The 15,559-nt window shown below is 29.3% G+C and overlaps 1 protein-coding gene across 1 annotated transcript; it reads right to left on the bottom strand.

Annotated features, from left to right (window-relative positions):
- Positions 1-9,753: 9,753 nt before the first annotated feature.
- Positions 9,754-15,205, bottom strand: TRIADDRAFT_62270 (uncharacterized protein; the record flags this gene model as incomplete). Its single annotated transcript, XM_002118176.1, has 9 exons — positions 9,754-9,826; positions 10,232-10,331; positions 10,464-10,525; positions 10,902-10,968; positions 11,083-11,196; positions 11,318-11,473; positions 14,612-14,663; positions 15,032-15,101; positions 15,183-15,205. 9 exons carry the CDS (start codon positions 15,203-15,205, stop codon positions 9,754-9,756), a joined length of 717 nt encoding a protein of 238 aa, XP_002118212.1.
- Between the last annotated feature and the right edge of the window lie 354 nt (positions 15,206-15,559).

The raw sequence follows: 15,559 nt of genomic DNA, 5'->3' as shown, positions 1-15,559 counted from the left end.
ATTAAGCATTGATTATTTTAATTTAATACTGATATAGTGAATTTGATATGATTAGAGTGTATCTAATCTGCACAAATAGAATCTCTTTAGAGTATTTTTTGGCTAATTTCTAATAGACGAGCTGCCTTGTGTAGTTAAATGATTTTTAGTTACCAAAATTTATATAAGCCGAGGATTTGCGGATAATAAATTAGATTACGATTTCCTAGTGAGTTTTGAAAGTCTCGGCGTGTTAAAGCCTATCTGCCTAAGCTCGTAAAAAGAGCCTCTATCTGTACAGATTAAACAGACTCTAATCCTATAAAATTTACTGCTTCAGTATTAAATTAATTAATGCGTTATAATATTTTATCAAACAAGTATAAGACAATCCTTCTAAGAAATTTCCTTGTGAATTAACTTAGTATTGTGATTGTAGACTATTAACCATTTTTAGTATGATATACGGTAGCGTCGTTTCTATATTTATCTTATGATACGTATATTTAGTAGCCCATAATTATAGACTGTAATGGTAGATTCTATGCTACCTTACAGATGATTAGTTACTATACTGTATTGTTAAGAAATAGCGCCGTGACAAAAATAACGTAAAATAAATCTCTAAATTACTATAGTCTTCGGGATTCATTATCCCTTATTTACCAATGTAACAGAGTTAAATACTGTATTAGAATAGAAATATCTATGTTCGGATAATTTTGTTAGCTTATACTTATTTATTTAACTTCTAATTTGGATATCTTATTTTTTATAGCACTGGCTAATTATGACAGTGACATGTATACATATACTGAAATTAACAGTTGAGTTAATGTTAGGGTTAGGGTTAGGGTTACGGTTAGGATTAATTTCAGTACATGTATATGTCAGTATATTATCCTAAGATAGACATTTCCACTCTAATACAGTATATAACAATGTCACGATCACATTCCTCTAAATTTATAAATTATACTTTGAACTTTAACAACCCTGAAAGTGATAGCTACAATCCAGTTTAAATAATTGGCAATTATTATCTTAGTCTATCTAATACTAAATTAAGGATTACTGACATATCTACTGTTGACTACTAAAGTTACAATTAAGGAGACCGTAAACATTTCTTAGATGTAAACATACATAGAACGTAACAAAGAAATAAAGTACATGTCAAGAAAATTACTTACGTGACAAGTTTCTATATTGGATTAATGATAGTCTGCTGTAAAATATTTTCACGAAAAAATAATATGAATAAATCTCAATGTTACAGTGTTATACACTATGATATCTAGATTAGAGTAGAAATATCTATGTTAGGAAAACTTTGTTGATTTATCCTTATTTAAAGAGTTTATAATTTAGATATGTGATATTAAATATAGCACTAGCTTTTATGGTGATATGCTGTACGTAGATACAGTCCACTGAAATTGGTTGTTTAATTAGGGAAGCGATAATAATCTTCTTGTAATTCAAATCACTGTGATTGTGATTTACTTATGGTAGATCGTAGAAATGTTCTGTGATGGGATATATTGTAATCTGACTATTTTGTATTAGTCATTTGATGACTATGTTCGTAAATACTGTTTTCTTCTTTAAGTAGCGGTACAAATATATATAGCTTTTGATTCATTACCAGGTTTAAACCTTAGTACTACTAACTGGAATGTCTTTGCTATTGTAAAAGAGTATAAAAATACGATATATAGTATAATAAAGAGAGTTCTTAAGATTACGGTTTAACGTAAGATTCGAGGCGTCTAAGTCTTTTTGTAGTCTACTAATTTTGAAAAAGTATTTCTGAAAGAGTAGACATTATTCCCTGATACATGGTTCAGGGAATCGACTTATTAAAAGCTGATTTGTAATAATGAAATATGATAGAATGTTACTGATTATAACTGCGAATGTTACGCAATGTATACTTTTATATATATATATGCTGGCAATTAAGATTATTCTAGTACTTATTTTTAGAAGTATTTAGTAGTTGTATTCGGCTAGAGTAGAGCTGAGCATACGTTATTTTTGAATAAGATCTAATAAAGTTCTAATCCTTTTATAAATTTTGAATTTTTGTGATCCGTTATATCAAATACTAGTACGGTATTTCAGAAAAGAATTCTAAAAGACTCAATCAAACATAATAAGTAACTTATCAAACACCAATATTATTTATTTATTTACTCCAGCTTCAGATGTGATGAATAGTTAATGTTGTTTACAACCGGACGCTACACTGAGTCATATTACAATCTTGTTTCTCATACCAATGGAAGTAAATAATGTTAGACATGTTTCTCTGTATTGCACCACCTATGTGTGACAATCGTATATAAGGCCGAGCAGATACTACATCGCGCAGTTGCTATTATTTTTGTTGTACGACAAGGTCTATACTTTTAGGATACTCTTAGAATAGAACTCATAAAGCTAAACAACCTTCCAGCCACTCATAGTACTTGTGAATCTGTAGTTTGTCAAACTCACGGTATTTCTCCTTAGTTAGTAGGAGCCCTGAAGTAGCTAGTAGTTAAGTTTAGATGATCAAAAAGCTGAATTTGCGACAGTGTTGACACTTATTGTAAAAGTTATAACAGTATTTCAATGGAAATTACAATTAATCTACATCGTATTATATTTAACTAATCATTAATAAAATAATTGAGGGATTGCCCAGAATTGAATAATAGGTGCTATTTCCCTAAATCTAAGACTAATCAAGATTGTAGATGTTGGTTTTGTGAAGTAAAGTCGTTTTTTGTTACTAATATAGCACTAGCGAAGCAATATATCGATATTTTATTTGTATCAAAATTGCAGAATGGTTACGATATACCCAATTCACCTATTTTTTCTTTCTGAAAGCAACATTAATATATTACAAAAAGTAAGACTTTATTTTACTTCTAAATTATCAAATTTGAAAATACAGTTTTGAAAGAATATTGATTTATTTATGCTTATAAATCTACTCTAGATAAATACTTGTCAATCCATGCATTTAAACATTTTCATTCATGCCAAGAAACTTACGAGTCAAAGCTGTATCACTATAACTAAGTAGTAATTATAAAGAAAATGGCTAGATTTATTAATGTAACTGTAACAATTCATGCAGATTCAGGAAAGGATTTGTCCCAAAATAGGTTATTTCACAAAAGTATAACTAGTTACTGATATGAACTACAGCAGAATCATTGCAAACAATATTATCCTCATCGTCACAATTTAAACTCGACGATAAGGAAATGTTCTGTAAAAGTCTATAAGTAACTACTGACTTAAACGCTGCGTTACTAAACGCTAAACACACAACAAAGCACCGTAAAGATAAAATTTTAATTAGCATATAGACACATCTACAACTTTTTACCATGCAACCCCACTCAAATATTACCGTTTATATAGGAACCATCATATCTGTAAACAACAGGGGTATTATTATTATAACTCACTAGGAGAGACATCTCGAACTGAGATGTTCCTACCTAACTTTTCTATCAGTAAATATTTTAATCTCTTACTCATACTTAATCTTAATCTAAGCATGAATGTTGCCCTATTCAACTATTTTTAGCTGGAACTTGAATCATCTTACTACTATCTACACATAATAAAAATCTATATGAAACATGCAATAAACTATCACAAATAATATCCACGTTAAGGCATGTACTTAGCTTACTGTCGTGTTCAACCCACGACAAGGAAACCTGGGTCTTTGTATAAATACTAAGGCTACAACAGCCAAAGGTGCCCCCAACGGGCTAAGGGCAGACTAGACTTAGGCTTTTAAAATAGTTTATTAAACCAAGGTAGTCTTGACATCCAAGACTACTCTAACTACACGCGTACACTACACGGTCAATCGTCAACTCAACAGCTAATGAGCACCGGGCTTTATATACCCTAGCTCGGTTGCACTCGGTGCACAGCTTAGATAAATAACCCTAAAAATATATGGCTTTCGTATAGCTGACTGTCTATATGGTTTAGTATGGCAGACGGCGTAAACAACACTAATGAGTTACAAACTAATTAAGAGCCAGTTAACAATCGAAGGCTCGGCACAAAGTAACAGAAATTACCATGTGTGAATATTAGTTGTCACCTCTGTAAATACACTACTCTGCACAGAGTCTACAACAAGTATAACTAGACTACTAACAACGTTACAATTATCGAATGCCTAATAAATAAATGTTATTAACAATTAATAAAATCTTAATTACTAATTACTAAAACTAACGCTACAATTAATTGACGGAGTCTGTACTCCGTCACACTTACCTAGCACTACGAATATGTATTTTTCCATATTAGCTACTACTGTACTACACTATCCTAACGGTAAGGTAACACCGTAATGCTCATACATATTTCTTACGAAGCTAGGCTACTTATTATCGCGTAGTTGTTTAGCTCTATAATGACATACGCTAAAATTTATTTCGAGCGTATTCTTTCAATACATTATTCAGTACTTGCTATATACACGTTTTTTATTGTAATTTAATTAGATAATTTTAGATGGAAGATATAAAATTTACGGTCCACCTCAGTCATATTCTCTTATTTTTTAAATAGATCAACTCAAACAAGCCAGACTAAAATTTTTGAAGGATTCATAAACTAGTCGAATCTATATATCGTACCAATTTAAGAGAAAACAGACCATAAAGCGATGTTAAACACTACTATTATAATCTAACAATAAAGTGAAGCACCCTATCGTACAATTCTAAGTCGATGAATTAACCCAGAATACTATTTACTGTCCCGCAAAGTTCTTATTCTTCAAATTAAGTTTATGACACATTTATGCTACTTGCACCAAATTTCAACTAGCAAGTAAATCTTGTCGATATTTTATTTGGATATAGATGAATGTCTACCTTTATCTGAAAAACTTGTTCTGGCTATGATTTCATTTATAAAATGTTAAATAAGTATTCAGGCATATTATAGACTTTGAAAAACAAGGCATTCATAATTACTTGAATCGAATGTCATATTCTTATACTCTTTGTGATTTATCATTACAATAAATATAGCACATTATCATAGACTTGCACTGCAACTGGGCTGAGATTAAAACGGTAAATATAAGTTGATGATAATTAATTTCTTCGATAATTTATTCGCTAAACTATAGTGCGCATCTAGTGTATTTAATTAGCAAGCTTGAATGATCAAAATTACGCCTAATTCCAGAAGGATTCAATAAGGACAGTGAAGAATTTTGTCAATATTGAAGTACTCGCATACTCATCTAGCGATAATTAAAATATAAACATAGGTACAATTCAAATTTTATATTCAATGTTCCAGTTTGATGCTGGAATATTTAATTCAATGTCATAAACCCTCCTGTCTGTCTTCGTTAAAATGCAGATAACGGATTATTATTGTTTATGTAAAATATATTTAATATCGTTTTGATATATACCAATCACGAAATTCCAAATTTTAGAAAAATAAGGGCTTTATTGAATCTTATACAAAGATTAACTACACACAGCTCTACTCTAGCCGAATACTACTACTAAAGACTTCTACAACGAACTAACAGAATAATCTAAAGTTGTATGCTTTTATACTTTCTGTAGCACTCGCAGCTACAATCTGCATAGCAACCTTTTACCTTATTTTACACATAGTTAAATTATTCTTAGTAAGACTATTCTACTACGGACCATCATTAATCCAATATGGATACGACTACAGTACTTACGTAGACATTATTCACACCAGCCAAAGTACAATGAATTAACCATATCCTAATATATGATTTACAGTTTTATTTTTACCTATAGCCTTATTAGTAACTCAACAGCTTACTGTATATAGTCATCTGTACTCTAGCATAGAGTCTCTACCTCTACAGTCTATAGTTATAGCTACCAAATATCTCTTAGGATAAATATCTACCGTACATTATACTAAACATGGCTAGCAGTCTACAATCACAATACTAGTTACATTACAATCGTAAAGAGCATTATTAATTTAATGTTGATGTCCATATTTAAATGCTTTATCAAGCCACTACACAGACCTCAGCGATCATTTTGTATTTGATCAATACAGCTAGAAAATTATTTTTCATGTCATATTTACTTACAGTCAATTAATCATATATCACTATAATAAGTAATATGATTTAATTTCTGCAATATTCAAGAATCGAGTCTGTAAGTATTTGATATTAAGATAATCAGTTTCTAGACATCAATTTATCGTATAATGCTTCTCTTAAAAACTTATTCCGTTTAATACCGAAGCACATTTATTCATGAAGCTATAAAATATTATTCCAACAAAGAGCTTATTCGTAAGCATTTGATGTTTACAAGAGATTTTAAATCTAAATGATTATTTAAATATTTAGTACTTTCTAATGTTATTCATTGCTGCTCTTTATGCAGTGCCTATCCTTTGAAACTATTTCTAAACTAAGAGGACAGTTAAAAACAAATCGTCAATTGAATATTATATCCGGAAAGTGGGTCTTTTGCTATTACAATTGGCAGATATCATAATGCATAATCTTTTGTTATAAATATGATCCATTTTCGGTCCAGCAAATTTGCATAATTGACTGATAAGTAATCTAAGGGGACATGAAAATAACATAATCATAATTTCCCTTGCTTTTGTCATTGTGCTAAACTAGCAGGCAATCATTCATTTTCTGATTATAATGTTACTAAGCTGTAAACGTGGAGTTAGTTGAATTAAAATTCAACCAAGATATATAGTTCTTTAGAGCTATAGTTATTAAAATTACGAAATACAGAAGACACTAGTTAGTCATGCAACACTAAATACTACGCATCCAATATGAGAAATCTATTAACTTTATTTTAAATCAAGAAATATTCGTTGTAGAACATATTTTATATCTTTTTTAAGTTATTGGCTATGAGAAACTAGATTATACCAGATCATATTTTGAGATATTTTAAAAGAACTATCTAGTTATGATTTATTCACTTTATAGCTTATTAAATTTGAAATGTCTGCAAGCAATAAAAACATAATTGGTACTTGACAGCAATGAAAAGAAATAATTTCTCAGGAATAGAATTTTTATTTTTTGCTAGAATTTGTATAACTGTAGTAAATTTCGTCGTACGTGCTTCTGGTTGTGATGTGATGATTGTATGAATTCTGCTGTAGTTAGTACATAGGCTAATCATAATTTTCAAATTTAGCTATCTCAATTCAAGCAGTAAATGAAATTTCATAATTCAATTATGAGCTGTAGATTTATTTGTGGGATGCATAATAATGAAGATCATTTTACATTAAATTCGAAGATAAAAAATCTCAGCTATAATAATTCTTGTAAATGTACTATAGACAGAAAACCATTCTAGTTATAAACTCAATTAAAAATATTCACTTCCGCTGTCGTTCCTATCAAAAATTTCGTTTGACCAGATGCATCTCTCATATAAGTTCGCTTTCATTCAGTTTTAATTAGGATGCGTGAATAGAAATTTTTCTTCATATCCGGAGGTAGGTTATTTATTCTCCATTAGGTTAAAAGCTTACAAGACACGCTATTAAATTTAAATGCACAAACAATACTGAAGAAAAAAATATAATGAAGAATTACTTTAAATATCGACCATGCCTTCAATTTTTGCACTACATTGTCTGTGTTATAAAATACCTTTGTGCATTATCGTAGGATAATTTAAGTTGAGTTGCAATTATCCAGGTCTTTGATTACTGTAGGATTTTTTAACGAACAATGTTCCAAACAGTTATCTTACTAATTTACCTTCATGAATGCTAACTTACCGTTTTACTGACTGCTATGCCACAACTGAAAGTTTCTTTCAAGATTAAATAAAAGTGTGAATTCATATAATCTATCCTATAGTAATTTAGCTTTATTATTTTTTTCGTAAGATCTATAATACACAAAATCTCCAGTATCAAGTATTCTTTATTGTAAATTTTCTGCTAAGCAGCACATGATACTTAATTACTTATCTTTGATACCAGATGACTCATCAGTAATGACCATTTAAGCGTAATTAATTTCTGCAATATTCTTTAACTCCTAGGTTAAGCGGAATTTCTTTAATCTCTCTATTTCAGTCATGATGTGCTCTATTTTGATCAAAAGTATTTGTAAATTTAAGTTACCTACTATTCATTAACCATATTTCACTTTTTTCATAAAATAGTTGAGTATAAATCGCGATAAACCAAGTATCGATCCTTAATCAATTTCCTTAGATAGTACTCTAAGTACTTCTTTAATAATTCCTTGTATAAATATTACTATTATATTAGCTTTATTGTAAGAACAGAGATAATTATGTTATTGTGATTCATTTAACCGCATTTTGTCTTAACCATTCATATCACAAGTGCGAACAGATTAATTGATAAATACATTATTTATTACCTAAAATACTGTTTGACAGATTTAATCTAACTATAATGATCGTTAATATTATTTGTTTATCATCGATGAATTAGTATTAAATACTACTGAGGGAATTTAATACATAAAATCAATACCTGTCTTATTTTACCTAACTTTTAATTAATAGATAGCGATAAAAATATTTTGATAGGTTCTTGTGGTAATATATCAGTCATGGCATAACACGTTCTATTTCACCTGCTAAATATTAATTAACTAAACTTCCTGCAGCTGATCGTGTTATATTTCCTGTACTATACAGCATAATTTCATTCTTCAGCAAGACCAACAATCGCGTTATTTATCTAAAGTTTGTCTGTTGAAATATAATGCAATCCTCAATTGCTTGGAAATTATTTCTATCAATATTTTGTTTGGCACGTAGATATCACCATATTATAAACTACAAGTCATTAATTTTCCTCTCTATCAATCAATCATTAAGCTATCCAATTATGCTCCAAAAATGCCAAAGTTTCACGACCCATGAATAAACGTCCAATATTCATAAATAAGTACAGTATGAATATAATCTCGAAATCAATAAATTTTCTTTCGTTAAAATACGTGCCAACGAACTTTAAATCAATCGCTATCATTAATTTTAATTTAACTCATCAGGTCATTATGTAACATTTAACCGTATTTTGGGAGGCATCACAGAAAATAGTTGATAATTTTATCTGACTTCCAGGATATAATATCGCAATAAATGCCGATAGATTCCTTTTTCCTGCTTTATAAGCTAATTTTGAAAGCAAATACATATGTAAAGTTATTGTTTTACTGATGCATAGATGCTAAAATAACAAGATTGCACTGACCAGATAGTGCTGAAAATTAGCCAAAATTTAGCCTAGAATAATAATAAGCGTTGCAATAATCTATGCCATTCCAATAGCAAATTTATCAGTATCAGTTGTCTAACGTGATGGCATGATCGAACAATTAACATTAAAATGTCGTCCAAATCATTTACGGCTCAAATTTTTTTGCTCTATTTAATCTTTTTATTTCTATGTTGCTATTTTGTAATGCGGTAAAATTAACATAAATATTCATGCGAGAATCGTTTCTATATATTTTATAGCAGAATAGTGGATAACGAAATAAAATCACAAAAGGATAAAGCAAAGATTTAAATTCACAAATTTTAAATTAAGGCCTATTGTAATAGATATAATTTATAAAAGTATCAATTCTCCTTAATTCATACGTTAGGAAGACTAAATTAACCAGAAAGATTTTTTATGCTAATTATTTAAAAGGATGTAAAACGGTTTGGCCTGAATCAAGCATCTAACTTTCATTTAACTATGAAGCAAGACATAATTGATAGTAGGTAAAATAAGACCCAAAATATAAATAGTACCATAATATTTCCTTTGTAGGAATATTGATAATTAAATTAATAAATTAATCATAACCATAAAATTAAGAAAAAATTATCAAAGGGATTATTTAATAATGCAAAAATGCAGACTTCTTATTTAAAGTAGATAAGGATTGTCAAGATAAAATTTGAACTTTGAGTTTGAATGTAAGTTATATGATATCGCTTAAGCGATTATTTATCGCTGGATCACTGCGGAAGATAGGCGGTTTTTGAAGGCTTCTCCTGTTGTTACTAATAGTATTCCCATTTGATTTCTTCCTATTTTTTCTCTTATCAGGTAGGCCAAGATGATTTCTAGCCAATAAAAAATAAATTTAGCTCTAGAAAGGCTTCCCAGAGAAATGCAGCTTGTAATCGCATGTAAATCAGATATTCGAAACATGACAACTTACCTTGGACGCTTTCTTAATTTGTAGCATAAACCAACGGTGATACCAATTAATACTAATAACACAGCAATAAGCATAAACATAATTGAAATAGGTAATCCTCCTGCAATTAAAGCAACGCATATTAGCGGCATATTTATGGATTAGGATTGTTAGCTAACACGCAAAAGGCAATCGTAACTACTTAAATTATGCGAAAATTTAATTTATTTTCGAATAGCAAAAATTTACTTACCAAAGGTAGGAATTTTATTATTGTAAAATTGACAGAACTCGCCATGAAAATTATGCGTACAGCTAGTAGAATTAGAAAAAAATTTCTTAAAGCATGCCTATATCTTAGTCATCAGAGTAAGATAAGAGCAATATTTTAATGGCTCAAAAGAGCACTTAAAGTGTTAAATGAAAACAATCTCTGCTCCAATTTAATCGAATAGATTAAGATCAATTAATAACAAAACGAAATCGCACGCTAGATGTTATAATTTATAATCAGGAGCAATTTTTAGATTATACTTTAAAGATCCCACTAGATTGTCATAATTTAATTAAAATTATATAACTACCCTAAGTATGCATTTATCCAGTAATAAGGTTACCAATAACTCCATAGAAATGATTACATGGCCGAATTCTGATATTTATTTTATATTAAATAGTACGAAATCATTACCTGCACTCTGCAGCACCATTGGTCCATCTACAGACTCCATCATTTTTACATGTTTCTGCGCAAATTACTGAAATAATTAATTAGATTTTTACTTAATATGAAATTCTAGACTAGCTCAGTAGTATTTAGATACTATAATATCCGTAATCTAAAGTTCAAAATGTACAGTAAAATATTTTACCTTCGCAAGACTGATTACCATTTTTACAATCACATCTGTATGATCCATTAGTATTAACACATTCATGTGTCGTAGGAGAGCATAAAAGCTCATTGGCCGCACACTCATTTATATCTATTGTAGCCGAAAATTGTCAATTAATTAATCAGGGCAGTATAGTAATTCCATCCCAACAGCTATTTAAAACTTCTTTAAGAAATAATAAAAGGATGTTAGATTCCAAGCTTAATTTTACCTTTGCAGCTTTCTCCATCTCCAGTAAATCCTTTAGGGCATATGCACATTCTTGTAGTGTTAATATTGCTAGTATTTATGCTGGCATAACATAATGCATGCATGCTACAATTTAACGAAGCTTGGACACAATCATCTTTAGTTCTCAGTTCAAATCCTAAATTAGAATGATATGCAATAAAACTATTATCAAGATAGCTTTTGTTAGTACTTTTTTTAAATTATATTATCAACTGATTTCGTATCTGTCTTTTAATCGATATCAGCTGTTATGGCATATAGCTATAATGATAATAGAGAAACCTGTGCATTATATTAAGCAATTGAGGTAAATATTGTGTGTGCTGTAAATTTTAGATATGAAAAGCTATTATACATTCATGGCAATTCTTTCAAATTACATTATAAGATTAATTGTTCAAGTTATCAGTCTTAGAGCATCCCCTAAATAAAGACTGACTGTTTAGATACAGTTACTAATTGTGTTGAATAGACGTACTCAAATATCATGAGAGAATTGAAGGAAAGTTAGAGCGGTTTTACTAGAAATTAAAAATATGTTAAACTTTTAACGTGAATAGACTAAAATCTGCGTTTAAAGAAAACATCCATATCACGATTCAACAACCGGCTTTTTTCTATTAAAGCCGTACGAAATTTCATTACGCAGCAATCGCATAGATGCTAGCACCTTCTCCATTACAAATCGTGATTGATTAAATGATTCTAGCTATTGCATCGTGATTTAAATCAAAATTACTGCTGAAATCTACAAAGCAAAGTGAAAAAACTTCATAAGTAAGATCTATGAAGAATTAAGTATTCTGGACTTATAAATACAGCGGTATTAAATTTCTGTAGCTCATCTGCACTATTAACCCTAAATAAAACAATTCAGAGAGTTCCAGACGAAAATTAAGAAATTAAATTCAATATCACAGTAGTACGCTTAAAATCAAAACTTTCTTAATAGCTTATTTATACGAAATGCTATCTATTGGATTACTAACTTTTGTCTGAAATTAAAATAGTTCCTAGGATGCCCTTAACATACCTTTACAATTTGTATATAATACAAATATGTACTTTAAATAGGCTGTCGATCTCAATCAGATATTATCGGGACAAAATAGGTATTGGAAAATATATTGATAAAAGTTTAGAACATGGAAATGAGATCAAACTGCATTATGTTTATTTTTTTATTTACGACGTAATCGTAACCCGTGTTAATTAATAGCTAATGTGGCAATATTCTTAATTCACGCAAGAATGTTCAAAATTTGCTAATATATTAGCATCTTCCTCTGTAAAAAATCAATGACTACGTAATCCATTGATTAGTAGATGTCTAAAGACGTTTGCAATTAAGTTTAAGAAACCGTTATCGTTAATAAATAAATCAAATTATATATTTTTATAGTTCTCTAATTTTATCAAGCTTAATGTTTGCTATTTCTATCATATTTAGATATTCCTTAATAAGGAAGATTTTGCAGTTTTTGGACTCTAAATTAAGACTGACAAGAAACCAAGACATTTCAGTTATCACCATATATCATAAATTGGAAATAAGTAAAACTACTTTATAACAATTTTATAGCAAAATAGCTCCAATTAATAAATTTTCTGATACTGAAGGAATTTATTGCCCTTACATTAATGATGCATAATATCAATAATATAATTAATTAATGGATAGACTACCAAACTCTTATCAACTACATACAGAAAAATAATAAATTCTTTATATCTCATATTTAGAAAATAGAATATTACCAAACATAGCTGCACCAGCTTTCGACTTTAGAATTTACCTTGACTAGCTATGATAGCAATGATACTAATTTCGGCAGTCTGCCAGCGCTTGCATTATAGAAAATGACCCTTAAGAAATAATATTGTCAAAGCTAGACTAAATCAAATTAAATTTGCCTACTTCAACTATCTAAACATTTATTGTCTTTTCTGGAACTACTAAAAATAGACTAACAATGGGAGAAAGAATAATGATGTTACCATTACATGACTCTATCGCCGTATCAGTTTATGTAATTAAGTTATCTCTACGCCTTCGGGTTCATAGACAGCGAAAGAAACGTATAAGGGTAATATTAAATTATCTCTGTAAAGTAAACATAATCCACATCCATTCCATATTCTTTAGCTAAATTAAATGGTAACATAATTATTTGATATTAAAATGGTCATAATTAGTATTGGATGATTTTTTCATTTAATCATCTAAATACAGGAATAAAGCATATAATTTTAGACGACAGCCTAAGGGAAAATTAGGTATCTCTCCCACGCCTAATAAAAATACGGTCACGATGTTGCATTATATTTTTCTTCCTTCCTATTTCTAACTTCAACAATGTCAATTAAGATCTACATGATTATTCTCAGACATAACTGACCATGTGTTGCCTTTAGATTTAGATAGGAAGCCGAATTGCAAGAAACCAGATTTCAATTGTTTAAAAATACTGCATTTCATATTGCTAACAGATCTCGTTATTGAACAAATTGAGCGATAATCAACAGAATATCAATGAGACGAAAGAAAAATGCTGAGGATTGAATTAAAGCAGCCACTATCAACTTCATCAGTGGTAATGTTAAGCAAATTGCAGAAATTGGCATAGCTATCTGATGGAAACTATTCTATCTTCTTATCAAGATAATAGATATTAGCAAAAATTAGAAAACCATGATAGTTTGATCTCTAAAAATTTTTTAATTTTTTAGGCTTAGCAATTGAAATAGTGCCGTAAATTTTAAAATTACGACTGCAGTACTTGTAGTATAACTGCAAACTGATTAACTATGATAATTTTTGATAACCTCAACCCTACCTATGATAACTTTCGAATATAATTTTAGACATATACATAAGAACTATAGTTTCACCTCAGCTATGATCGTGTGAATTCTGATGGAAAAATTTGAAAACGGTCATTGAGCATTGAATTCTAAGTTATTTTTTTACTTTGATATTAGAATCTAGTTTTACTGCTCACAAAGTCATTTATTATACAATAGTGAAATTTGAACTAGCTACGAAATGCATTTTAAGAAAAACTATTAATTATAACCTAACTTATAATATAAATTTTATCCGGATTGTAATATTAGTAAACAAAATTATTTAATTTCTGGTAGAATTCCTACCATTTTTTTACCTCATACTCATTACACAATAAAGACAAAATCCAACCTGATTCGCTTATAATCTCATAATAATATAGTTGTGCATTATTTTAGTGTGCACGCATATTTATAAGTTGCTTACCTAAGGGCTTTTGAAAGTTGTCCGGAGAAGCGCTGGTCATATATATAAAATTCTAATAGAAAAATGTAAATTTGAGACAGTATTATCGACTCAATGGTCTTTTTCAGATTAATTAGCTTACAATCCGTTATAGATACAAAAGCCATACGATTCATAATTGCAGTATAATATACGCATAAAATATTTTCTTTAATAACTATTAGTAATAAAATCATGGAATAGATTAATATCTCGCGTCCAATATTAACAGTTGAAAGTTAAATGAAAATAGTTTATGATAGTTAAAAATAAATTAAAGAAAGTTAGTAATCAGCTAATTTTCTTGCAACTTAAATTTATAGCAAGCTGTATATCAAATTAGAATTGCAGTTGAGTTAAAATCAGCATAGATAGCAACGCATTTGTTTATATTACTCTTACCATGTGATGTAATCCTGCAAGTAGAAGTAAAGTTAGAGCCCACATAATTTTATTAAAACTAGGAGATACGCTGAATTGGCAAAGGATGATGGAAGGAATAGTTTTCATCGGATTGTAACTGATTTAATTGAAGGTTGAATTAACTGATAACCTTGATATTATAGCAAATGGCATATGGCTGCTCACCGCTACTTATATTAGTGTGAAATAGATTAGAATATGCACGCTAGTTAAAAACAGCTGACTTACACCTACATGTCTATTTTATAGCATGTAAGCAAACACTACAAAAACAATACTCGTACAGATATTTGTCAAAATCTGTAGATGAAAATGATCATGTGACCTAACTAATATTTAATATAATGCATGTTTAGGGGTTAATACTATTTACTTTAAGGAAGTTGATAAGTTTTATAAAAATAATACAGAGTTGTAGTCCTAATTGATAATTAAAAAATGGCCCGATAAATTAGAAGCAAACAGTAACGTAGGCGGTGTTTTTATTTTTACTAAAAGAATAACACA

This window comes from Trichoplax adhaerens, genomic scaffold (genome assembly GCF_000150275.1).
Source record: "Trichoplax adhaerens TRIADscaffold_39 genomic scaffold, whole genome shotgun sequence".
NCBI lineage: Eukaryota > Metazoa > Placozoa > Uniplacotomia > Trichoplacea > Trichoplacidae > Trichoplax > Trichoplax adhaerens.
The sequence above is the reverse complement of the archived record's forward strand: the minus strand, read 5'-3'. Positions and strand labels throughout refer to the sequence as shown.